The 26519-nt window shown below is 45.6% G+C and overlaps 2 protein-coding genes across 5 annotated transcripts in view; both read left to right on the forward strand.

Annotated features, from left to right (window-relative positions):
• The window catches only part of LOC129209795 (probable cation-transporting ATPase 13A4), a 46870-nt gene extending 30589 nt beyond the window's left edge, over positions 1–16281 (forward strand). For both annotated transcript variants that reach the window (XM_054834757.1, XM_054834758.1), the window contains 14 exons: positions 25–136; positions 1234–1358; positions 2358–2521; positions 3572–3694; positions 4348–4427; positions 5241–5283; positions 6239–6348; positions 7139–7235; positions 7962–8034; positions 9277–9451; positions 9925–10139; positions 11603–11691; positions 13815–13895; positions 14353–16281. In XM_054834757.1, coding sequence (XP_054690732.1) covers positions 25–136; positions 1234–1358; positions 2358–2521; positions 3572–3694; positions 4348–4427; positions 5241–5283; positions 6239–6348; positions 7139–7235; positions 7962–8034; positions 9277–9451; positions 9925–10139; positions 11603–11691; positions 13815–13895; positions 14353–14574 — 1709 coding nt within the window. In that variant the 3' untranslated portion in view covers positions 14575–16281. The remainder of the gene's footprint in view (positions 1–24; positions 137–1233; positions 1359–2357; positions 2522–3571; positions 3695–4347; positions 4428–5240; positions 5284–6238; positions 6349–7138; positions 7236–7961; positions 8035–9276; positions 9452–9924; positions 10140–11602; positions 11692–13814; positions 13896–14352) is intronic.
• Positions 16282–24099: 7818 nt separating this feature from the next.
• The window catches only part of LOC129209796 (probable cation-transporting ATPase 13A5), a 33549-nt gene continuing 31129 nt past the window's right edge, over positions 24100–26519 (forward strand). For all 3 annotated transcript variants that reach the window (XR_008578216.1, XM_054834759.1, XM_054834760.1), the window contains exon 1: positions 24100–24343. Coding sequence is in view for 2 of the 3 variants with exons in the window: in XM_054834759.1 (XP_054690734.1) it covers positions 24281–24343 (63 nt within the window). In the remaining variant the exon portion in view is untranslated. The remainder of the gene's footprint in view (positions 24344–26519) is intronic.

A 26519-nucleotide genomic window follows, 5' to 3' on the forward strand; every position in this document is an offset into this window, starting at 1 on the left:
ACTGTCTTTTCCTCTTTTGCACAGTCCCATCGAACTTTGAAAGCAAGCTTCTGCTCTACACAGCACAGGGCTTTAGGGTCATCGGACTGGCATGTAAATCTCTACAGGCAGGGAAGCAATCTACTGATCTAACAAGGTAAGCCATAGACTGCTTATCAGCCACATTCAGCTGTGGGCTAGTGGTGCTTCTACCATTACCACAACAGCCCTGCCAAGCTGAGGCAAAGTGCAAGTAGTTTGCTTAATTCTTGTGACAGGTGTCATAACAGACCTATCCAACCCAATGAGCAAATGTGTGTCATATGGCACAGATTTTGCAGTTGTGTGTGCAGTTATAGCATGTGTGATGTATATACTGCCAGGAGAAAAAAGAAAACTGGAGGTCAAACACAAGATCTTCTGTAACAGCAGTGACTATTCAGGCATCACCTGACTCAGCTACTCTGACTGCCGTGGGAGTGTTTGGCATCACCTCCTCCTTACTACAGTGGCTAAAATAAGTGTTTGAAAGCTTTTATTTTTTTCAGACTCTTCAGAGTCAACCTGTCTCCCTGAGAGACCTCTAGTTTATGACTCATAGATGGGATTGTTTACCAAATTCTGTTCTCAACCGCATGTGTTCAACTGTAAAACAGGCAATAGCACAGGTGTAAAGAAAAGAGCAGGAGAGAACAGAATTGGAGTTCCCACATGCTGTTTGCTCAGGTCCTACTGTCAAGAGTAGCAGATACGTTTACTAGGGAGTGTTTCTTTGTTGTACAGCCTTCAAATGAGAAGGACTACTGTGCATGAACTTTCCAAATCAGACCACCACAGTTTGGGAATCCTGCAGGAAATTCAGGGTGCTTTTTCTTGTTGGCTAAGGCTGGTGCATGAATGGAAAACAGTCCAACTTATCCCTCAGGCTTCATGTTGGTATGTGGAGCAGGTAGGTTGAAATTGGTTCTTTGATTTGCTAATTAAGCAAACATGAGCTAGAAGTTGTCTATGTTCTGAACTTCAGAACAAGGGAAGAAGAGAACCACTTGCTGCCAGTGGGAATTAAGCCCTGCTGATGTTGAAATAGCACCACAAAAGACAGCCTAGGACTGCTGAAAACTAACAAGTTATTTTAATTCTTTTGAGTTAGGTGGGATGGTTAACAGTTACAACTGGCTATTAGCAAATTCAATGCACAAACAGGCCACAGGCAAAAAGAAGAATTAAATCTATCTGTCTGTTCTTTACTCTTAGGGAGGAGGTAGAATCTGATCTGACATTCCTGGGTCTGCTGATAATGGAGAATCGATTAAAGAGGGAGACAAAGGCTGTTCTAGAAGAGCTCAGTGCTGCCCGTATCAGGAGTGTTATGGTCACAGGTATCTAAAAAGGGTGGATTATTTATGGGGCCACTGGCACAGACAGGGAGTTCAACAATGTTTGAGTGAACAGTCTGCTGCTTTGTCACCACCACCGGTAGGAAGGCACAGACATTTGTGTCTTTTAGACAATTACAGTCAAAGAAGTGTCTGTGCTGTAATAATGACGTGAGCTGAACTGTGCAGGCTTATGCCTCTGACAACTTCACCAGGCTGTGTCAGATGCCTAACTCGTAATCTGTCCCACTTTCACCACAGATCAGAGCCTTCCTGTTCCTCTGATGCTTTCTAGTGAGTCCATTTGTTCTCTGTGGTAAAGATTATCAGATGATATGCACAAAGACATGTCATGCAACATCCCCTCTTTTAGGGCCTCATGAAATCCTGTTGTCATAAATGAGCAGAGATGGAGCATGAATGCCAGGACAAATCACTGAACCTTATGACATCTGGTAACTCATGCCTACTAGTCCCTATTTATCCCATTCCCATTTTTTTTTTCTTGAAAGGTTGGTTTGGATTTGGAGGAAACCGCCCAGTTTTTCCATGGTCCAAAGACATTTTTCCAGGAGTCACACAGATCTTGTCTTCCTGGGATTCACCCCTTTCAGCACACATCCTACACCAAAGCCATCTAAGGGCAATTGGTGAGAGTCAGTGATACTAGCAGCAACTTAGCAGTGAATCCCTTATTGTTTCTTGTCTAAAACACATAGTCTAGGAGCATATTCCCCATCTAGATTTCTTCAAGCTGAAGATTAAAATATTTCATCTCCAGATAAAAATATTTAATTTCCAGATGAAAATACACTTAATTATCGAGACAGACCTCATCTGCAAAGTTTTGGTCTTTATCAAAGACCTTCTTAGGCTTACTGATCTTACTGATTCTTGTGGATATATTTGAAAACTTGGAATTCAGGAAAAGGCTAATGTTTCCTCCATAAACAATTCCTCATTGCAGAAATTTTTAGATAAAACTCCCCTTGATTTTTCTAGGTGACAACATTCAGACAGCTGTAACCGTTGCCAAAAATGCTGGGATGATTTCTCCAACAAACAGGGTGATTCTTGTGGAAGCAAACAAAATACCTGGATCTTTTTCAGCATCTATAACCTGGAAACCCCTGGAAGAAAACAAACCTGAAGATTATGGAAGCCTGGTGAGCATATGAGAAGCAGGTGTTGTGTGGCAGGAAAACAAACTAAGCTGGAATGCTTTAAATAATGCAGTGGGATTGTGCTAGTATAACAGAGATCAATCACTCACCATCATCTGCATGTCAGAATGTTATGTGCTAGCAAAGCATTTAAAAAGAAGGGATCTTCATAAAAATGTACTCCCCTAGAGCTTCCTTCTTAGCATATTATCTTGTGAACAAGTTTTTGCTAACTACCTAGCTAGATTTGAGAACAACTTTGCATAAACCCAAGAAAGATTTGTCTCTAGCCTTCATGCTTAATTGATGCCAGTTTAAAGCATGTTTCCCTTCACTGCAAGGTAAATGTGATAGTATAGATGTGGACGTAAAATCTATGGAACTGCACTGAATGAACAAGCCCCGTTCAAGCAGGTAGAGTTAGCATTTCTCCATACCTGCAGAATTAAAACACAGATTAACTGTTGAGAAACAGCATATACATGGTGAAATATAGGCTACCTATGCTAAGAAATTGTATTTCCTCAAGCATCTCCACAAAGAAACTGAGACAAAGACCAGTTACTCTCCCTGAAGAGTATGTCTGAAGGTGCTGACCCTTCTCTGAGAAGTATTAGAGTCAGGCAGATGATAGGGAATATCTGCAGGGGCTGTTGAGGGACTCCTTTCTACCAGAACTCAGCTTGAGCAGCATCTTTACTGTATTTCACTGCAAAAAGACATAGCCACATGCTCTCTCTAGCCCCTCTCACTCACAGTGCAGCGCACCAGATTGGCACTGTTGCATAGATTCTATCAAATGTGGCAATGCTGAGGGCTAGCTTTTAAGACATATGAAGCACCCAGTTCACACTGAAATTAATGGCATTATACGCCTAAATCCCTTTACAAATCCAGACAAAGGCAATGGGCCTTGAACCCAGGTCTCCCACAGTCTTCTCAAGTGCCCTCCCCGTGGTATGTCCTTTTCTTTGTCTGTAGTAGTGCTTGTGTAGATGCACACAGTGGCTTTTGAGGGCCTGGGAGCAGCACTCATTTCGTCTTGTTTTACAGGAGGATGACAGTCAGACTGAACGAAAAATCAGGCTGGCACTGGGATCAGGCCAGTATCATTTTGCCATGAGTGGACAGTCTTACCAAATTGTAGCACAGCATTTCAGGCACTTACTCCCAAAGGTAAGATCTGGATTATTTAACTGGACTAGGATTGCCATTCAGTAGATTCAGATTGTCCTGACATAATGAGCTGAAGAGATCTGTACCAGGACATCTTTTGGGAACAGTTCTAACCCTGAAATACTCAAGGGCTGGATGAATCTCTGATCTTAATGTATGAAGAAAGATCTGAAAATCCCAGGATCTGTTCTGCACAAGAGGAGCAGACCTGCCTCGTGGTGTGAGGACATGACTTAAAATATTTGTGCCCATATACCTGGCCCTTGCAGTGCACTGATTCTCCCATATTTTGGAGAAGGGAGAAAAAGGAGAAAATGTGGTATTGCACAGCATGCAATTCAGCATGACTTGTGTGTTTTATGGAAAGGATAGTCTTGTGAATTCTCTTCTAGTAAGTCCTTGCCTTGTATCTCTGTTCATCAGGTAACTCAAATGACATACCAAGCCTCTTGTCCTTATTGTGATTGTTATTTTTTCAAAATATTAATTAAGATACCTTTTATCTTTGACTGTCAGCCTTTCCTGTTTTGGAGTCTAGCATCAGTTGTTTGGAAATGTGAATTTTTGGTGGTTTCTATTCCAGATTATCACTGAAATCACTGTAACTCTTAGCTCAAGTGCTTAAATAATCACTTCCTTTTTTCTCCTTACAGCTCCTGCTGAATGGAACAGTTTTTGCTAGAATGTCTCCTGGTCAGAAATCCAGCCTTGTTGAAGAGTTTCAAAAGCTGAAGTAAGTTCCTAATGAGCACTAAAAGTTAGGAAGTGTTTGATGAATTTCCAGGCTTGAAAAGAGTCTAGTAAGAGCTCGCTTTTGTCTAACGTGTTCCTTGGAAGTGCACAAAACTGAAGCTTCCACAGATGTACAGCTTGGCAATTAAATTCCAAAAGCCTGTTAAAGAAGAGACACTGAAGTCCATGTTGGGTTGGCAACCTATTGAAGACCTAACACTCCAATTATTCTGGGTTTTGACTGTTCACATCATCCATTATTCTTACTTCTCTTTCCAGGCCTGAGGGAGGGGCGCTTGTCTACCCAAGATTTTTAGGAATATCTCCCAGCGCTGCAGCTTCTCTGATGCTAGCAATCTTTTTACTGCACTATTGCTGATTCAGTGTGATGGGTTAGAAAACATGGCACAGCAGTCTGGATTGGTATGCCTGTATGAGGTACCAGTGCCTGCAGTCCTTCCTTTCTGAGCAGGGCTGTCACCATTCGCCCTTTCCCCTGTTAGAATTGACCTTAAACCCAGTGAGGGTGGGAGACCGAGTCTGTGCGGTGAACATAAAACTGCATGCTAATGTGTTCTTCAGTCTGTCACAGCAGACACTCTTTACTATAGGTACATCTGAGGTGCAAGCCCATGGCCCATGCACAGTCCAGAGTCCTGGGCTTTATTTCAGTCTTTCAGCTTTCCAGAAGGGCTTTTAACAAAAAGCTCGCATGACTTGCATAAATGACTCGCATGGAGGAGGCTCTGATTTCCTCCTGTTTATAGGTCTCCCTTTCCCCAGCACTGAATTGTAGGTTGCTCTATTTTTTTAGTTACTTTGTGGGCATGTGTGGAGATGGAGCCAATGACTGTGGGGTAAGTGAAAATTCTTTACAATATAATTTTTTAAAAATGAAAAATGAATGCAATGCCTGTAGAATACCCCAAACTAAGCACGTGCTGGGAGTGCTCTGCTTATTCGCAGAGCAGCTGTACTGGTGCCAGTACTGATTCAGGTGTGATCCAACAGTGTGGTCCTTGCCGTGGAAGAGCTGTCCTAGGCAGAGATTGTTGCAGCTTGTGGTCTCAAGGACTGATTAATTTCCTTTGCAAAAACCACCAGAGGATTTTCCAAATCCTCCACTGGGGTTTCTGTCAACACCTTCAGTGTCTGAGGGTGGAGAAGGCTAGGAGGAGTTTCCATGGGGAACAACTGTAGCCCTACAAGGTTTTTGTAAGTGCACATTTTAGAAGTGCAAGAAAGGTTTGTTTGTTTGTTTGTTTTTTCCAAAATTTTTGTTTGTTTGTTTTTTCCAAAAGGAAGGGTCCATGTTCAGGAGAGATCTGTAACTCCCTTCTGGGCTGGTTCAGTTCACTCCATGACTTCACACATCTTTGTGGCAGTGACAGCAATGCCACCTCGGCAGTGAGAGCAATGCCACCTCAGCAGTGAAGCACTCACTTGCCTTAACACTAAGTCCCAAGGGTTTTCCTGGGGAAGGAAGCAGAGAACCTAGACTGTCTACATAAGATGTGACTGCACATAAGTGGTGACAAAGGAGGCAGAGCCAAACCTGTGTTCTCAGCTGGTGGTGGATGGCTTTGGGGTCTGTGGGAAATGAAATTTCCTGTGCTCTCATTCCCATTCTTCTTCTGGACCTGATGCCTCAACCACATCCCACTGGAGGAACCTTTCAGGCAGAGCCCACCCAGGGAGTGAAGAGTGACTGCTATTAATAGAACATATCCTGTTGTAAAGGGTCATTTTTTGGCTGACATGTCAGTTGCTGTGCCTTCATGTTTCGTGAGTGCTGAAGAATGTGACTTTCAGGCTTTGAAAGTGGCGCATGCAGGGATATCCCTGTCGGAGCAGGAGGCATCTGTGGCTTCACCTTTCACATCCCAAACTCCCAGCATAGCATGTGTGCCAGAGCTAATCAGGTAAGCATGGAGTTTTGTTTCCTATGACATAAAGGAGACAGTTCCCACTCCTCTCAAATATTAGTGTTGAGTGTTCCTACCAGGCCAGAATGTACACATCTAGAGAAAAATAAATGTCTTTGACCTTGAAATTGCCATTTGCGTAGTTCCCATCTGAAATTCCTTTAAGATATATTAATTCCCTCAAAACTACAGGAGGAGGGCAGCAACAGCAGAGCTTTGTGTCATTAGCAGTATTTTGTATGCAAGAAAAATAGCAAAATGAATAAAGCTGAATTAAATGTCCACAATATCAACGTGTACATTACTGTTAGGCCCTGCCTCTGATACCTTGTGTAAAGCATTAGCATCTGTTATGCCAGGGTCCTGATTTTGCTTACAGGGGTGGATGAATAACCAGGCAGAGTGCGTTACCCTCATTGGATACTGTATGTTCACTGCAGGAGGAGAGGACTTGTTAGTTTGAACTCACTGAGTAGCTGCTTGGCTTTTCCTCATGGAGTTGTTTCCTGCATTATTAATGTCAGCAGGAAAACTCGATGGGGTAAATTGTAGTCTTGGGAACACAGGTGACTGGAATCAATCCATTTCGCTTGCAGCAAGATTTCTGCAAGTGAAGATTTTACTTTCATTCAGGCCAGATTTTATTTATTTCACCTCTCAGCAAGACACTGGCAGAGACTTTTCTACTTGTGACACGTGCCTTATTTTTCAACAGCATTTTGAAAGGACTCGCAACAGGAGCAGACCCATCACCTAATTGCTGTCCTTTATTCATGTCTTCACACAGGGAAGGCCGTGCTGCCCTCGTCACTTCCTTCTGCATGTTCAAGTACATGGCACTGTACAGCACCATTCAGTACCTTGGTGTTCTCCTACTGTACTGGGTATGTCTTGGGAACATGTTGGCTAGAACTGGATGAGCTGCTACTCCCTTGTAGGAGAAATATGGCATAAAAGCCACAATAAAGTTTGGGTGTGGAGCTTTACTTTTCTCTGAGCTGCAGACTTCTGTGGCATGATCTACAGTCCTCCTGTACCCTCAACTGAAAACTGGAAAGACTCTTCCCATTAACTTCAGCCAGTGGGCTTAAGATCCCAGCTGGGCAAAAAGAAGGCTGAGATACAGAACAGTATTTTGGATGAGGGCATATGTCTGTGAAAAGGGAGAATCTGCTCTAAGCACATGCTGTTGCAATTTATTCAGCATTTAAAGCATGAATTAACTTGAGAGTAAGCAAAATCCCCTGGAGTGCCTTAAACCACTTTTGCATGGCTTCTTCCCAAATAGAGAGGAGGGCTTTGCATTCAGAAGTCTCCCAGCTTTGAGAAAGTATGTCTCTTCAAATAGCCTTTTTTATTGCATTGAGTGAACTGGAAGCGTCGTTAGTCCGAACAATGCACAAAATGAGAGTATTCACGCAAGCCCAATGATGACGAATCTATTGGCAGGGTGGTGGATTGTGTGGTCCCATTATCTGCTGAGTAGCATTTCACAACAAACAGCAGAGCATTAGCTCCATGAAAATAATACAGCTTTATGCAGATGATATAAACAAGCCCACGGCAAATGTCTGATTTGTGATTTTTTTTCTTTGTGTTATTCTTTTCAGCAACTAAACTCCTTTGGGAATTACCAATTTTTGTTCCAAGATCTGGCTATTACCACTGTAATTGGTGTGACAAGTAAGCCCCTTAGTCATCCTATGTATTAATGAATGATCTCAAATATCTTGCACCTCCTTGTAAATGCATAATTCTATGTACAGAAATGAGTAAAGAGAGACTACATAGAGTACAGGATGTTTAGTAATAGAGGAGGTGTCTTGTTTGAGAAAAGCTCTGAAATAAGATGGGTAGTTCTTAGTGGTGCATTTGCTGAGTATGTAGGTTGTTGTTAACTGGGATGTTATCTCTAGAAAGAGCAAAACCAGACCTAATGCAGGGGAAAGTCTATTCAGGCTTTCTCCTGTTGACTTGGGAAGGCAGATTAAGAAGATACCTAAGGATCCATGCCCAAATGAAAAAGTGCAGGGATCAACTGTTTGAAGTCCAACTCATATTTGGGGCTGTGTAGGCAGAAGGCACAAGAGGAAAGAGAAAGGAAAATGGAGAAGAAAGAAATGACAGATATCGGACTACAGAACAGGAAGTTGTAAGCCAAGGATAAGAGAGGAAACCAGTGCTGGAGGAGAAAAAGAAAGATGGGGTTGTTGAGATAGAGTAAATGCAGGCAGAGGTTTAGAAGCAGGAATGGCAAGGACAGGTGTATGAAAAGCATATAGCAAAACCACATAGCTGTCTTCCGTCCCTACTGGAACACAGTCAACTGGAAAGGGCCTTGATTAAATCAAGCCTAAAAGGGTGAGCAACAATACCAGGTGCCAAAAGCTACCTTGCTGTAAGTAGCCCATTTGGAACACTACATCAAGGCTTTCTGTGTAGCTCTTTTACCCAAAGTCTAGCTAACTTTGTTAAACCTAAGAATAGAGGAAAACCTGTTGGGTCAGATAATGTAGTCCTCCACCAGCTCAAATAAGTGCGCACTAGGTGCTTAGTCCAGAAGGATGCACAAAACATGGGCAACAGAAAATCCAAAGCCACAGTTGACAAGTGACAGAAAGAGAAAAGGAGAGCTTGAGCATATCCCTATATCCTTGGGCCTGACAGTACCCAAGAAAATAAAAATCCAAAATTTTATTTTCCAAAAATGCATCATGATAGTCAAATGCCATTAATTAACCTCTTCTGTGTCCAATAAGATTTTGTAAGAAAACAACTCTGTATTGTGTATTTGATACAGTATTTGTATGTATTATAGAGAACATTCTAGACTGTAAAAGTGCTGGCCATTGATAACAGTCAGTTATATACGGCAGGACTGCTTGTATTTGGACACGCTACTAAACATGTCTGTGCATGTTTCAGTGAGTTTCACAGGTGCCTATCCAAAGCTGGTTCCCTACAGGCCTCCTAGCCAACTCATCTCACCCCCGTTGCTGCTCTCTGTTGTACTTAACATCCTCTTCAGCCTCAGCATGCAGATTTTTGGGTTTGTGGTGGTCCAGGAGCAGCCTTGGTATTCCAAGACTGATATACACAGGTAGGTCCCCTTCTTGGGACTCTGGGTGACACAGGACAGACCTAGTGGGACAGGTCTGCATGGTACTATTGATCAGCTTTAACTACAGGCCTGATCAGCAGCTGCAGGCAGACCCTGTGCTTCCCCATAGGGTGCGAACACATTAAGCAGTGCTGTCTGCAGGTCCCTAAGCTCTCCAGCAAGTCTGCTGTGCTGTGTAGCACATGTGGTGAGAATGCTTCTGTTGAGCACAAAGAGGAGTATTTGATTGCACGGAAGACCAGGGTATCCAAGTAGGTTTGAGCTCAGGCTCTGCCAAGTTCAGCAAGCTCAACCCAGTGGGTAAGATTGAGAGGATTGCCAATAACCTACATCCTTGTGATTGCAGGAGCAAATTATGGCTGTGAGGGAGGATTCCTGACAGTGGCAGTGGAAGCTGGGGGAAATAACCAGGATAGCGATCATTTGATGGCCGGTGTGACACTCTTTTTCAGTGCCTGCCTCTCAATGAACAACCACATGGAGAATTCTTCCTCTGTTTCCAGTCTGGAGCATCATGGGATGAGAGATGGAGCCCTTGGACAAATGGACAATGGCTACAAGAGCTATGAAAACACCACAGTGTGGCTGCTAAGTACCATCAACTGCCTCATCGTAGCACTAGTGTTTTCCAAGGGAAAGCCTTTCAGGCAACCCATCTACACAAACTGTAAGTACAGGGTGAGAGGGAGGGATCTGTGAGTAAGTCAACTCAGGAGGTCAATTCACTAGGGAAAAATTAAAACTTGACCAAAGTGATGCCAGCCAAAAAGGCAGGAGCCCAGTATTAGATTTCTAAATGACTAAAGGCCACCTTTTCAGAAGTTTCAGTGCCACTGGCATCCTGTGACCAGCAGCTCTCTGAGCTGGGCCCACACTTTGTGTTTCCGTACTAAGAGCTTGCCCTGGCATTTGGATTTCTGAAACAGACAAATGGAGTTTGACAAAAACTTCTAAGGAGTAGCAGGAGGGTGGAGGCACTTACTTAAGGCAGCCTGAATGAGACATCTTGAGAAGAGCCAGAATTAGGTGGTCTCACTTTGCTTTAGTCTTTAGAATAACCCAGGAAGAGCCCTATGCCTGTCTCCCCAAAGCATGCTGGTTGAGCAGTATTTGAAAGAACTCATGTTCAGGGCATTCTTATGGGCCCATCTCAGAAGAAAACATACAATGAAATGTGTGGATTTGCAGAGGCCCTGTTTCCTTTTCCAGAACCAGAGATGTTTAGCATTTGCTAATTTTATGACCAATAACTTCTTTAAAGAGGAAACATTGAAAGAGGCAATAACCTGAAGGGACTGTAGTGAAATCCAGTAGGTCTGTTCTGCCTCTGAAAGACTGTCAGGTGAAGGGAAAATGAGCACATGTGATTGTGGCAGTTCTGGAAGTTGCAGTGAGGCATAGGAGAGCTGTTCTATTTCTCTGTGGGACAAATCCTGCAGCTGTCTCTCAGGCAAAGCTGTGTTCAGTTCTTTTTTTTGCCAGAGAGTTAAATTAATGCTGCAGGTTTCATGGCTTTTGATATAGTAAGAGGAAGGGACATTCCTCCCAGATAGCAGGAGAGTGGGTCATCAGTCTCCCAGAAACAGGCAAAACCAGCGTGAGTGGCTGGGGAGGTGAAGTTTGGTGCATGCCAGCTGAAGAAAAAATTAATTTACTCATCATTGGAACATTTGCCTATGGATTCTCCAATACTTAGACTTTTTAAATCCTGATCAAGAGCAAAGTCGATATTACTGAAATTGAGGGCAGAGTTCCTAATCGTATCAACAAAAGCAAGACTACATCCTGGACATTTTTCTGAATGACAGGAGACACTGAGCTCCGTGAGACTCACTGGAAGGCTCTAAGGCTTGTCAGACGTGAGAGGACAGACTGAATGTTCAAAATACTCTTTTGGCATTTTAAATGCATGGCTACAAGACTTGTCCCAGCCTTACGTATATCTGCCTGACTGAGTAAAGCTGGGGTTTTACTCTGTTCATTTTTCTTTTCCTGAAAGTTCCTTCATATCTTATGGGGGTTTTTTTGACTGTTTGACACAGAAAATGATTACAGTCTTCTGTAGTAGAGGCAAGGACCTGAGATTGCTCACAAACCTGTGGTTTTATTTGCTTGTTCTTGTCCCTTCAGATGTGTTCATACTGGTGCTCATAGGGCAGCTGGGCATTTGCCTTTTCTTGGTGTTTGCTGATATTGATGATCTCTACTCTAAGATGGATGTGAGTATTGTTCCAAGGTGGGTTTTCTTCCTACTACCAGTCCCATTGTAAGTGCACTGGGATTGTTTTTAGCAAAAGGCACAGATTTTTGCAGGGGTACATGGCACCTCTAAAGACAAATCAAATTTAAAGAAATATATTTTTAGATGATGGGATTGAAGAACCTTCTAGAGATATGGTAGCTCCAAACTAAGATCTGTGCATTCTGACACCTGGACAGCTACACATGTACGTTTGATTGTTTCAGCGCATTGTCCATGCAGCAGAAGATAACATCACTAAGCTTACCATACTTGGTATGTTGGTGGCTTGATAGTTGTGAGGCCAGGAGAAGAAAGGGGCTGGGCTCTGCAAGTTTAAACTAAAGCACAATGCACTTGTGTATCTCAGCCTGTGTGCACCATGCACACAGTTCCTCTTGCAAAGACGACCTGCCAGTCAGCACTCACAGCAGCTCTCAGTTCTCAGTCCCAAGTATTTTCAGGCTCCCTGTTCAAATTTCAGACAGCCCGCAGTTTCCTTAAGCAGCATTTGGGTTTAGAACAGTTATAGAGAAGCACTAGTGGGGCTGTCATGGCAATAGAAGATCTATCTTGATCCTTGATTAATAAATACCAGTAGGGCTTGGCTTATTTAGTCTGGCAGAATGCGAGCTGGGAGTTGCCTTGTGCAAATCCATCCTAGGGGAAATGCAAGGGAAGGATAAGATCTACGTCAGCCGTAGGACAGGGTTGTCAGTGGACCTGGCAAGTAGTATGTGGAGGCTGGGAGATGTTAACCTCCTCCACTGCAACACTCTCACAGCCTTGTAGTAGGAGTCACAGGAACAAAACAACAAAAGCAAGACACAGCTATTTTTTCAGTACATTTGTGATCAACAATGAAATGTGGTGGCTTTGGATAACAAGTACTGAACAAGATGCTGCTTCCAGCCCCGTATCTTTGCATGACAGTTAGCAAGTGGATTTAGAAATGGAAATAATGAAACATGGAAAGAGAAATATAGTCAAGGGAAATGGACCTGGATTTTGAATGCCAAGCAGCCCAGCTAAAGCTGCCTCACCGTGTAACTGCTTCCAGAGCAGCGGCTCAGCAGGCAGACTCAGTTAAAGAATCTGCCACGAGATGGCACTTTAAAGCCAGTCTTAGTCGTGTTGTGGACTGTGGTGACACAGGACATTGTCAGCGCTGCAGCTGTGAGGGGCTAAAATGCCGTTGGGGAGAACTGCAAAACTCCCAGGCTGTCTGGAGGGAACACACTGCATTTGCTGAGAAGAGAAAAGGAGGGAGTGGCAATGAGAAACTAATAAGAAAAGAAACCCTGGAGAAACTGCTGATCGGAATTTTGGATCTGGGCAGCATCTCCAAAATAAGTTGAGCTATAGCCAGAAAGCCAGTGCCGCCAGCTGTGGGAAGCTGGAGCTGCGTTTGGAGCTGAAATACTCAGACTTCAAACTATTTCCTGTATCAGAAAGAAAGGAAGCATTTAGATTTCCTCTTGCAGTTCTGGAGTATGGTTTTCTTTGCTGCATCATAAGTTTAAAAGTGTCTTTATCAATAATTCCTGAAGACAAATAGCAATATTGGCTTATCAGCAGTGTACGGCCACTGTGGGATTCTGGCTTTTGATGATATGAAGCTGGTGAAGGGTCTAGAGCACAAGTCCTGTGAGGAGCAGCTGAGGGAACTGGAGTTGTTTAGCCTGGGGAAAAGGAGGCTGAGGGGAGACCTTATTGCTCTCTACAACTATCTGAAAGGAGGTTGTAGCCAGGTGGGTGTTGGTCTCTCCTCCCAGGTAACAAGCAATAGGACAAGAGGAAATAGCAAGTTGTGCCAGGGGAAGTTTAGATTCGGTATTAGGAAAAATTTCTTCACTGAAAGGGTTATCAAACACTGGAAAAGGCTGCCCAGGAAAGTGGTTGAGTCACCATCCCTGCAGTATTTATAAGACATGTAGATGTAGTGCTTAGGGACATGGTTTAGTGGTGGACTTGGTAGTGTTAGGTTTACAGGTGGACTTGATGATCTTGAGGGTCTTTTCCAACCTAAATGATGACACAAACGCCCACCAGTGTCTAGTGTGCACACATGTTGTTGAACAGCTTCTCCTGCTTTTTTCCTAGCTCGTTTGCACCCCTACCACGTGGCGGATCTCCATGGTGATAATGCTTGCAGTCACACTTGCTGTGTCCTTCCTGGTTGAGGTGAGGATGCTTCATTGAATGTACCTCTCAGCACTAATGGGAGAGACGAAAGGGTCAGGTCTCTCTCTTCTCCCCCCTCCTCAGCCCAGCTTGGGAGTATCTAGTAAAACAGGAGCCATTGCTGCTACCTCGCCCTTACTCATTCCTCAAAGCCCCACATCTGAATGATCAGATATAAGGGAATGCAAGGCTACCCACCTTTTTTTTCCTCTGGTAAGTGGGATGTAACAGGCCTTGCCCCATGCTAGAGAAATATGGGCATTCTTTGATGTTTTCTACTCAGATCCTGAAGACTGTCAGGAGGAGCTCGTCCCAGTTTTCTGGTGGAGAGCTCTGGTGGAACTGATATGAGAAGTGGTCAGCAAAATGCTGTTTAAGGGATGTGGATGAGTAGGATGAAGATGGAAGACTGCTGTCCAGGTCCTCCAGAATCCTCCTTTTGCTCTTGCTTTTACAGGAAGCTGTCATTGAGAACAGACCCTTATGGCTGCTGCTGAAAAAGACCTTCCGGTACCACTCAAAGAGCCATTACAAGAGGCTGCAGCAAGTGTTAGAGCAGGACTCAGCTTGGCCACCTCTGAATGAAACCTTCTTCTCAGATTCTGTGGCAATATCAATACAGGGAAATATGGGAGGCCATAGCAATCCAACGTTTGACAGCAATGAGGACACACTTTGAAGGAAACTGCAGAGGACACATGTCCAGGACAGTTGCAGTTGGCTGTAGAAGGACTATCTCAGAGAATAAGAAAAGAGGAAGGACTCCCCATTCTGAGACTAACCAGCTCTGGCTTATTTTTAAATTAACTGGAAGCAGCAAAGCTGGCTACAGTAGCGTAAAGCTACAACAGTGTTTCTCCTGTCCCCTTGCCCATGTCTGAATGCTGCCAGCTGTAAATGGAACAGCTCGCTGAATACTGGCAAAGTATTCATGGTTGAAATGGCTCATTGCTGCATCCCTCTCTTGAACTGCATTATGCAGTGGGGGCTCCTCTGAATGAGAAGTGGCTAATTCAGATACCAGCACTCCTCTGGAGAGATCCCCTTGAGGAAACAAGTAGAACTCATTCCTGATAGAAGCTGCTGAACATAGACAGGTCCTGGGATTCCTGTAGCTCTTGGGGTTTCAGATACTGTTACATGGTGTTTGTTGGGGTTTCTACTCCTTTTGTCACTCCTAAGCTTTGTGGAGCTGGAAGGAGCTGCAAATACCAAAAGCCGCCTAGAAGCATCCACTCCCAGCACCATTAATCTCTTCCCATGATGGGAACAATGCAGAGCTCTATTGCTAGCTCATTGCTATCGGGCAACCTGTTTGTCCTCTTCTCAGTTTAAAACATGTGGTACTTGCATTTTCTGGGTGAAAAATCTATTGGCCTACAGAGCAGAATGATTTCATTGTTTAACAATTCTTTTTTGAGGGAGGTATTTGCTTGGGATATCCATTTTTAAAAAGTACAATGAAACACATGATAATTGCAAATTATGATCTCATCCTGTGGGCCTACACACTTTGTGGTGTGAGCTTGCTCTACTAGAGCTGCTGCTGCACAGCTGGGCTGCTGCCTGGCATCAGCTCCTGGTCTACCAGTGCCAAAAGAAGCAGACATAGGAGGGATTACTACCCTCCAAGGGCCTAAGGCCTGAATTAAAAGACAGGCAGCCAGGTAGGTCTCAGAATAATTTTATTAAATTCCATGGCATGCTCTTAAGTTGAACCATGTGAGGTTTTGGCCCTGGTTTCCAACCATAATTGCACATGCTACACACCATGTGTCATTCACTCATATCCCTCACCTGTTAACCTTTGACTTTTACTCACTCTGCTGTGCCGCTTTTATGCCATACATAAATGCAATAGCACTGCACATTTCTGCAAGTTTGATCCGCTCAAAAAAAGCAACTTCTGCCAGTGCATATTCTGTTAGCCCTTTGGTGCTAGGCTGGCTTCCTGCTCACCATACTTTGCAATCTCAGTCCCCAGCTGGGTAAAAGAAGAAGGTATCAGTCAGGGAGGCTTTGGACCAAGAGGAACAATTCCTTCTTTGGATAAGGTCTGCAGGGGAGTTGTCCCCTCTGAACTGACTGCACAATTTGTTTTTCACAGCTGGAGCTTGCCCGTGCTTTTCCTGGGTGGGGCTGAGGGATACTTCGGAGCACTTCAGTGCTGGGGACTGCACGTTCTCACTATTTGATGCGGAAGTACTCTTGCATTGGCACAGAAACCCAGAGAATCAGGCAGGTTGGGAGTCACGGTAAAGATTCCTTTGGTGTTTTAGAGTAAAAAGTAGCTGTGGAAAACCAAAAGCAAATCAGAAGAGATTATGGATTGGTTTGATTCAACATGTCTGTACCAGGAGAGTGTTTGAACACTGTTTACCTTGAATAAAAAAATAATATTTTTCTAAAAAGAAAAAAAAAGTTTCAACTTGAATAAAACATTTATTTGACTCAAAGCATTTTTCCCCAATTTTAGACAAGTTTGACATAAGCAAATGGAGTAAATACCTTCCTACCTACTGCAGTTTACTTAATGGTAAATAACTGCCACAAAGCCACACAACTTGACACACAGCAGAAATGGTTCTCATTTATTCATAAAAGTGTCTGCAAAGTTAGCATGAGTTCCCAGTTTGCAGCAAAATCCATTGGGAAGTGAAGGCTAGGTGCTCTATGCACTTCTTGCAGCTTAAGGAGACACCAGAGACCAGGTTAGCAGAGTTATTCCTGCTATCCTCTGAGATACACTAACACTTTCCTTGGAGACAAAACTCACTGTCCTATTTATGAACTCCCGCACACAAGAAATACGTTGCTGCATGTGATAAACTGGCAGCTGCAGTGGCATTGCAGACTCAGCATGTAATTTATGTTCATGTCACAACTGACAGTATGAAGTACCAACTCGTGGCAAACCTGTGGCGCTTGTAGGGTCGACAAGATAAAGACCTGCTTGCCTGCTGCTGAAATACAGCCTTACCTGCAAGAGAACAGAGTTCAGATGCGAGATGATACTTAACCTCTGCCACCCTTTAAGATGTCAGTCTTGTGTTCCATCTTCCTGTGCAAGGCTAATGTCTCCAGCCATACTGGGACAGGTTTTATTATCTTCCCTCAGTGGTGTCAGCCACAGTTCGAACAGCAGAGCCCTGCCTGCAGTGCGTCCCAGCTGCACTGAACTGCTTTACAGCGTAACTTGGTGGCCACGAGAAGAGATGCGATGTGTTAGGCACGTCCCTGCTGCAGAAACCAGCTCATATGCACACATGAAAGCCCCTGTGTTCTGCTCCCTCACCTCTGGTGGAACATCAGAGGTCCCAGTCCACATCCCAGTGCTGGGCTGCTCCCCTCAAACTTGGACTGGGAATGTATTTAGGGTCAGAATGAGGAATAAGCAAAAATAAAAGCTTCAAGTGTGTTTAGTATTCCTCTCTGCATTTTGCATTTTGAGGGTCTCTCTAATTTGAAAGGATCTTACACTTCTGGAAATCAGGATGGCGACAAGCAGCTTCCTGCCTGCACAGTCCGTGTGCAGGCAGCTGCCATGCTCCTTTTGCCCATCCCCACGTTGTGCAGGCAAGAGAGGTGGGTACAGCGTAGGCGCTCAGTTCTGTCTGAGCGGTTGAACTTGGTGCTTGGCACTCGCAGCTTGTAACACTGACGGAACAGTAGGGAAATAGAAATAAAACGTAGCCACTTAATGAAAAGAGTTGTTTTGTAGGGGTGTTTTGCAAATTCCGAGGATGCGTAAGGGCAGAGACAGATTGACAGCCCCGCATGTGGCTTCCACAGTCCCCGCCTGCAGTCCAAGCTATCCAAACAGCCAAGAATCCCCGAGAGGAATGACGCTCCAGGCTCACTTTCTCCTTTTGTGACTGGCAGTGGACACTGGTTGGAAAGACCCCCAGTGGTCTTCGCCAGCGGACACTGTCCATCCTGGTTAGCTTTCTGCAACTAAATCAGAGGGGCAGACTCCCTGGAGCACAGCCAGTCCACTGAGCCATGCAGCCACTCTGAACAGCTAATTGCAAAATTTGATTTTCCTTGTGAAATACAGTTGTCCTAGTTAATGAAAAAAGAAAATCACTTTTATTTGTGTCCTTCCCATTTATTTATTTTGATACAGTCATCACGGTTTTTGTCTGCTGATCAGCACTCGAGCTCAGCCTGCTTGGCAGTGCACACAACCAACGGAGGAACAAAGCTCAAGCTAAAAGATGCAGACCTTTGCCAGTAATAGCTGTAGGTGTACATAATATTAACAAGCCAGAACCTTTTACAAGACATACCAGCTTTCCACTCACATAGCACCTTTTGTCTAAGGAACTTGATGCACAACAGCTCTTCGGGAGAATTACAGAGGAGGCTGCGGAGATAAAGTACCTGCCGAGGATCAGCCAGGAAAGGAAAGCACAAATAGCTGGTACCTGGACCACCCAGTTCAAGGAAAGGAAATTCACTTATCATATATTGCAGGTGTCTGGTGCCCACAACTGAGTTTAGAGGACTCGTTTCTCACTTTTATGGCTTCATGTTGGAAAAAAATGTCCTTGTGTCTGAAATACAAAGCATATTTGTCCCTGCTCAGGAATGTCCTGTTTTCACAGTGTCCCCTGTGGCTGGTGACCACAGGAGCGGCTTGTCACTGACATAGCTTTCATTACTCAGTATAGGTCACTGTAGGTAAAAGGGAGTCAAGAAAGATCCATCCATATGTCTTGTTTACATCACATTAATAAATCTCTTTGTAACTTCCTAGATGATTAGCAGACAGGGTCAGAATAAAGCCTCCCACTGTCCTGTGTAATTCCCCAGCCTTTCTCCTAGCCCAGATGATAGATCGCTTCAGGTAAAGGAGCATCCTATTTCAAGAAGAAAGTGAGGCTGGAGAGAGAAAGAGGACATCAGGAAACAGTAACAGGCTCTTTCTCCTGAACCTACAGATTGCTTGGGAGGTGCTGGAAGAAGTGCTTTTGGACCTGGGAAGCGGTTCAGAGACCAGGAGACATGTTTCATTTATCTCTTACTCCCCTCTCGCACCCCACCCAAGGCCAGGTAAATCTTAATTCGGTAGCTCCAAGCCATGAAAACCAGCAATGCTCCCTCAGCCATTCTTCAATGAACAAAGTCTTACTACTGTATGCAGTCACCACACACATGCCAGCCAGTGTCCAACAGCTCCTCTGAGCAGAGCTGCCTGTTGCTGTAAAGCCGCAGAGCTCTGCAGAGGTCACAGGAACTGCAGCGGGTGCTCGTGTCAGGTGAACAGACCTGGGGGAAGGGACCAGGAGCCAGCAGTGATTCTGAAATGCCTTTATCCATCCATTTGCCCTAAGACAAAGCATCATGCCGTGCCCCCTGTCAACTTTCAGCCCCTCTGCATGAAGGTCCTAATGTTTTGTTTGCTTTGCTACGGGCAACATGTTTTGGAGCAATTCTCCAGCTCTTTCTTCCCCATGTGCGCACAACTGAAGGGAGTACTGCACAGAGCAGCACGCTTCCCCACCACACAGAGCAGCACGCTTCCCCTGAGCCCGCAGGAGATGAGTTAGCCCAGCGCTGGAGGCATCTGGCCCTGTAAGAGCAGTTCCTACATGGACTGACCCACTGTCCTCTCCAGGATGCTGGATTAGTGCAGAGTGGGTGCTGTGCTGGTACAGCCATAATACCTCTGATACCTAAACTGTGCACAGTGCCTATAGAGCCAGCAAGTGTTTGAATCGTTTTGGCTGTTACTGGAAAGTTCATCGTGCTTACCAACAACGTGTCTCATCCACGCCTCTCAAGAGATCAGGACAAACCTGAACAGCTTCTAAGTAAAAATACCTTCTTGGCTCCCCTGCCTGCAGGTGGGGTGAAGAATGCAGTCATTAAGCCTGTGGTCTGTTTAAAAGCTCTGAAAATGTCAATCTCAGACATGTAGTTGTCTGCACTCAGATAACCCAACCCATGAGATGGCTGGGGCCCAGTGGGTGGAGGTAGAGCAAGGGCACTTGGGGTGAGAGCTCCAGGTGGTAACTGATAGCAGCTGAGCACTGGGACAAAGGGTTTGAAATGGCTTTGCTTTTCAATAGCATTGTTCAGGTGTTCAATACAGCTAAGTTTTTATAATAACTTGGTATCAGACACTTACCAGTGCTGGGAACAAACCTGATCAGAGCCCAGGGAAGGAGAAAGAGGAGGACAGAATGACAGGAACATCAGGAGAAATACAAAATCAGCAGAAAATACACAAGAAAAAATACAGGTGGGACTGGAGAACTGTAAGTCCTGACAAACACTGCTGTGCAGGTGTCTCATTGCAGCTTGGCTGGTCCCAGGAATAAATGGCAAGATCTACTTATCCTTAGATCATCCTTGGCAAATTATGTCCTGCTTTTCCTTAAAGTCTTCTATTGTACGAGATTTCCCCCTGCCCTAGGTAGCCTGTTTGAGTATTTTACTGTCCTTTAAGTTAGAAAGTCTTCCTGAATATCTAAACTAACTCTGAAAATCTAATTGCTTAATCTAACGAGAAATTAGTCTGATTTCTCCTTGTCTCTAATAAGAATAGGAGAAGAAAAATAGTTGGCTGTTTTCTTTTGTGTATTACAAGAGTTATTATGTTTCCCTTCAGCCTTCTCTTTTCTTGTTTAAACAAACTCAGTTATCCAGCTTTTCCTCATGGCTCATGTTTTCCAGACTTCTCATTTCTTGCCATTTAGGTCGCACCTTCCTAGAGCCTGAACTCCAGCTGAGGATTTGTTAACAGCGAGTTCAGTGAAATAATTTTCTTCCATCTTACAGATCTCACCAGCCTCCTGCTACTGTGGCTCAGAATGACAGTCACATTTTTGGCAAGAGGAGACTCAACCTGCAGTTAGCTACATCTCCTTCTCTGGCACACACCTGCTTGGCCGCTACCATTTTGTACTTGCTTCCTCTAGCTACTAAGTGCTGCATTTTACTGACTTTCATACGGTCATTTCAGACTATTTGGCCAGCATCCCAAAATCGTGCTGCATTGTTTCTTTCCTCTAAAGCAGGTGCTTCGATCAGCTCAGTGTCCTGAACACCTTCCAGTTGTCCTCTCCATCCTGTTATCCAAGCTGCTAACAAAAACATGAATACTTTGGGTCCCCTGGGATGGACAGCGAACCACTGATACCTACTTAGGGTTCAACCCTTCAGCCTATCATAAAAGAATCCTATTTCTCAGTATCTTCATATCTCATGGGGACCTCTGTCAAAAGCCTAAATGTGGCACATTAGCTGCTGCTTTCTTGTTCCCTGGAGCATCTCTCTGTCAGGGAGGAAATGAGATTGGTTTGATAGGATCTTCCCATGACAGATCAATGTTAGTTGCTCCTTATCACTGTATTATCCCCTAGGTACTTACAAACTGACTGCTAAAGAATTTTCTCTCACATCCATCTGTGTATTCAAGTTGGGTTGGCTGGCCTGTAATTCCCTGAGTCCTTTTTTGCCTTTTCAGGTGCTGGCTCCACAGCTTGGTGGATTGGGGCTGCAGGTGTCCCACACAGCTTGGGGAGCACTTTGCAAGCGCAGGCTGTGGTGGTAGTGGTGGGCATCTGTCGTGGTTTAACCCCAGCCAGCAACTGAGCACCATGCAGCTGCTCGCTCATACCCCCCTGCTGGGATGGGGGAGAGAATTGGAAGAATAAAAGTGAGAAAACTCGTTGGTTGAGATAAAAACAGTTCAATAAGTAACGCAGAAGCCACGCACACAAACAAAGCAAACCCAGGAATTCATTCCCCACTTCCCATGGGCAGGCAGGTGTTCAGCCATCTCCAGGAAAGCAGGGCTCCATCATACGTAACGGTGACTTGGGAAGACAAATGCCATTACTCTGAACGCCCCCCACCCCTTCCTTTGTCTTCCCCCAGCTTTATGTGCTGAGCAGGATGTCATGGTACGGAATATCCCTTTGGTCAGTTGGGGTCAGCTGTCCTGGCTGTGTCCCCTCCCGACTCCTTGTGCACCCCCAGCCTACTCACCGGTGGGGTGGGGTGAGAAGCAGAAAAGGTGTTGGCTCTGTGTAAGCACTGCTCAGCAGTAACAAAAACATCCCTGTGTTATCAACACTGTTTCCAGCACAAATCCAAAACATAGCCTCATACCAGCTGCTCTGAAGAACATTAACTCTATCCCAGCCAAAACCAGCACAGCATCCTGCTGAGGGAAACTGCTGAGACTCTGGTCCAGAGACTGGAGGTCATATTCCTGTAAATGAAACACACCTCACCCTGGATGATCAAAATAGAACTAGTAACACCACCCAGCTAATGATACCTCTCTTGAGTTTTCCTTCCCCTGGAGAGTTACAGGAGGCGTTGGCTGGTAGGAGGTGATCACCTACTTACAGTGGGTTGCACTTTATCTCTTTGTGTGCAAGCCTTTTGCCACCAGAATGTCCACAAAGGACACAGCTGGACATTGTGTAAGGACCAGGTACAAGACCTTTAGAAATGGGCACTGCTTCTGAAATCCAGGGAGTGGGATGACTGCAAGCGTATCATGTCCAGGGAGCTGCATGACAGTGGCTGATGTACAGAACAATGTGGACGAGCTTACCAATGCCCTCTCAGAGGAGAGGCAGAGACAAAGGGGGACTGTTTGCTTACATTGAAATCTGATTCAATTCAGGCTTTAGACAGTTCGAAATGACAATACTTACATTAAAAAAAAAGAAAGAGAAAGAGAAAGAGAAAGAGAAAGAGAAAGAGAAAGAGAAAGAGAAAGAGAAAGGAAAAGGAAAAGGAAAAGGAAAAGGAAAAGGAAAAGGAAAAGGAAAAGGAAAAGGAAAAGGAAAAGGAAAAGGAAAAGATGTATTTTTCCACCACTCCCTGATTTTTCAGGATTCATCAATGTTTGGTCCATCTTTGCTCTTTCATGGACACAACTGCAGCTGGCAGAACCCCCCAAAGATGGATCTGGTTGGACTATGCAGAGCCAGCCCCAGGTAGATTCAGGGTGCAGCAAAATGACAATTGCTCTTTGGCCATCCTAGGACCAGACAGCCTGGCCGCTCCTTGCTCTGTTTCAAAAAGAAGAAACATGGATAAATGCTTTTATTTCCTTAGTAGTCTGCCTAGGGAAAGGTGCTTCCCTCAGTTGTTGGAGCTCTTTCCAGGATGGAGCTGCAGATTGAGAGAATCTTACAGGACTCCAGACATGCTGCACTGCAGTCCCTGGGCATCGTCCTCTCTCCCACCTGGGGGAAGAAGAATTTGGAAGAATTCCTGATTTGCCATCACTGGGGAAATACACTGTGTGCAAAGACTGTGTCTCTTTATGGAGTTTAAATCTCCTGATCTCATTGGCAGTAGGGAATTGCTTCCCTGTAGCTGAGCCAAAAGGGATCTGAGCAAACTCAGAGCCATTGTCTCTATTCACACAAAGATGTACTTCATTCCAGGACAATAACACAGCACATTTTTCCTGCTTGGATAAATGGTTGTTTTCAGACTTTGTGACAGAAGGAGAATGGGGGGAGACAGAGCAATTTCAGGTTAATGCCTGAAAAATGTCTCTGACAACACTGAGAGCTGGGACACGAGAGACTGGAAGATGTGCAGTGGGGCTCCCAAGCCTGCCTGCCGCTGCTGTCCCTGCCAGGGGGACTGGTTGGAGCCCCATCTCTTTCAGCCTCCCAGGGATTCACACTGCACGCTGTTCAAGGGTCCTGTGTCGCCCGGCTGGGCTTCTCCAAAGGTGTCATCCAGCCTTGTTGCTCTTTCCTGGTAACTCAGGCAGAATTTGAACTAAAGCTCATGTTTGAGGCGATGCCCAGAGCTAGTGGAGAAGTTCAGACTGGATCCACACGTGAAAACCACTGCTCCAGCATGCACCTCCACTGCGCTGAAACCAAGCCCAGGCCTGGACACTGTGATCTCCCCAGGGCAGATGCTTCTCTCTGACACACTGGAGGTGGTTCCCGGCTCTAGGTTGGCTGCTCTGGGATCATCTCTGCGCGGGGCTGCGGCACTCTCCCACCCTTCTTGCCATGTGCCTCAGTTTCCCTCCGAGCCCTGCACAGAGGCATCTCCCCCGCACAGGATGGCAAATGTCCTCCCTCCCTTGGCCACCAGAACTCTGCTCCAGCCAGCCCCACCCTGGTGAGTGCAGCAAAGCCAGGAGGCAGAGAAACACACAGCTTACATAAGCCAGGCATTTAAGGGCTTTACACGTGAGGGTGGATTTTCCTCCCTCTCCTGGGAGCCTAATAAGAAGCGTGTGCACTGTGCGAGGCTTTCAAAGGCAGCAGACAGGACCATGGTGAGAGCTGACTTTAACACTGGCCTGAGTTCAAGTCTGTAACTGCGTTCACCTTTTGCTGGATCCCACCGACAAGGACATCCAGGACTGAAAGCAACGTGGTCAGATGGAGGAAAAACTTTGGAAGGATCATTGTGCGCTCCTCAATAAGGATGAAGAAAATGAGCTGGTAAGAAGTAGGGGATCGTGTTGGGTTTTGGTTTCCTTGTGTGCCCGTTTTGGATGTGCCTTCGCTGCTTCTTTGCCTCCACTCATTCAAGCGCTGTCTCTTCAACATAGCTTTGGTGAAGGCAAAACCCTGGATCAGTCCTTGCTGACTTTGAGACTGATTTTTGCAAAGAGCTAAGTGAGGAACATACTACTTCAGTCCAGGGCACAAAACATGGAGGAGACCTCTTTGCCCACCTGAAGTCATCTGGCCAGGGAACAGTGTCCCTTTTCCCACTGTCTGTTCCATTGTCTTTTCCATCCTAATTGTGAGGATCTCTACTAATGGGTACACTTTTGCTTACCGGGTCATCATGTATCAGAAAACAACTCCTAGGGAAAGTGCTTACAAATGAGTTTTACCCTGGACAATTCTCTGAAGTAGTGATTAAATCACTTCTGAAATGCAAGGGTCTTTGCTGCTTAGCCGGTCTGGGAAGCAGGTTTGCCACAGCTCTCATGGCAGTAATTCCTTGTTTCTTAGTCTTTTACAGCTGGAACTGATTTGTCCATACAAGGGTTTTTATTAATGTTAATTGAATCTACTTTTTGTCTTTGATTGTGATTGATTATTGTTTATGTGCAGGAGCCTGGAAGGGCTGCACTGAGTGCTTTGCAAACACAATGAAACTCTTCCTCTACCTGCTAACACGGGATGATTACACAGAATTTGGTGAGGGTGGGAGCCAGACTTTCTCCTCCAGCTTTCTGTGCAAGGAACAACTGGAATCTAGATATTTCCAGTGCACAGACGGGGCACAGAAGTAGATGCGTCTGCACAGGTGTAAAACATAGTCCTGACACTCCTGTATTTGCTAGAGATCTATACGTGCTACATGCACTGGAAGCACAGCAGCACATTCTCCAGGGACAGGCGTCTGTCCTCAGCAAGCAGAGGCTGCTAGCAGGTGCTTCCCAGCATCTCCAGTGTCACTGTTTGCCCAAGAAAGTGCCTCCGTCATGGGGGATGCAGGTGCTCAGGGCATGCACAGGTGGGAGAGATCCTGCCCTGCAGAGCACACCTGCACCTCTGTATCAGGATTGCTTGCAGGGCTACTAATAGTGGTGGGGCTTCAGCTTCCCTGGTTGCTTTCAGTAAATTCCTGCTGGGAGTTGACTGCTGCTCATGTGAGCTTGTTTTAGACTAGGGAGCTTCAGGCCAGTTGCAGCACTCTGGATCCAGCACAAAATGAAAAATCTGCTGTGGGAGACAGGTAAGGAGTCAACAAGGGATCATCTGTGTCATGCTGATTGCTCCAGACAGTGTTCTTCAGGGGGTCACTAGCTGGCATGTGGCTATGGCCCACAATGCCTGCCTCTACTTGTATAAGAAGCAGTGGGGATGCCATCTCCCTGATGAGGATGGAGGGCCGGGGTGCATGGGTGGATGGAGTGAGGCTGTTGCCACAAGCATCCTTTTAGCTGGGAGCCTGTGCACCCCGGGTGAGCTGCACCCGCTTCCAGGAGACACCTATCTTGCCCCATCCAGCCTGTGGCCGCAACCCTGCTGGCAGAGATGGGCTCTGGCTCTGCCCTGGATGCTGCTGATGCAAGCCTGCCTTGCACAAGGTTGTCTGTGTCAGGCTGAGTTGTGGCTTTCATAATACAACTTCCTGCAGTCCTGTTTGCTGGAGCAGCCTTGTTTCCAGGTATTGTACTTCTTGAGAAACCTTTCTTACCGGGGACAGGCTCAGTGGGGTAAATCAGCCGTGAACGTGGGTTCCCTCAGCTCTGGCCTTCAGTGCTTCCTCCTAAGTACTGTGTGCACGCCCAGTGTGTGTGCTCTGAGAACAGGCTGTGCACTAGCACAGGCTGCCTTTGTACCTCGTCTGTGCAGAGCGATCCAGGTGACTGGCCACATGTTGCAGCCGTACCCAGACTGCCAGCACCAGCCGAGGCCATCTCTCTGCCCCGGGGCGCTTGGGCTCCTGCCTGTAACAGCAGGACTGGGCTCCTGCCCGGCCCCGTGCCGGCACAGCGGTGAGGTCCCACCATGACCTGACTGTACTGGGGTCCTGCAGCCTGTGGGAAGGGGCACCTCCCCAGCACCCCAGATGTCAGGAGCTCACAGCACCACTCTGCTTACTTAAACCAGTCCTTTTAGACACGTACAATGTACTTCTATTGATCGCCCTCCA

This window comes from Grus americana, chromosome 9 (genome assembly GCF_028858705.1).
Source record: "Grus americana isolate bGruAme1 chromosome 9, bGruAme1.mat, whole genome shotgun sequence".
In the NCBI taxonomy this organism is placed as follows: Eukaryota; Metazoa; Chordata; class Aves; order Gruiformes; family Gruidae; genus Grus; species Grus americana.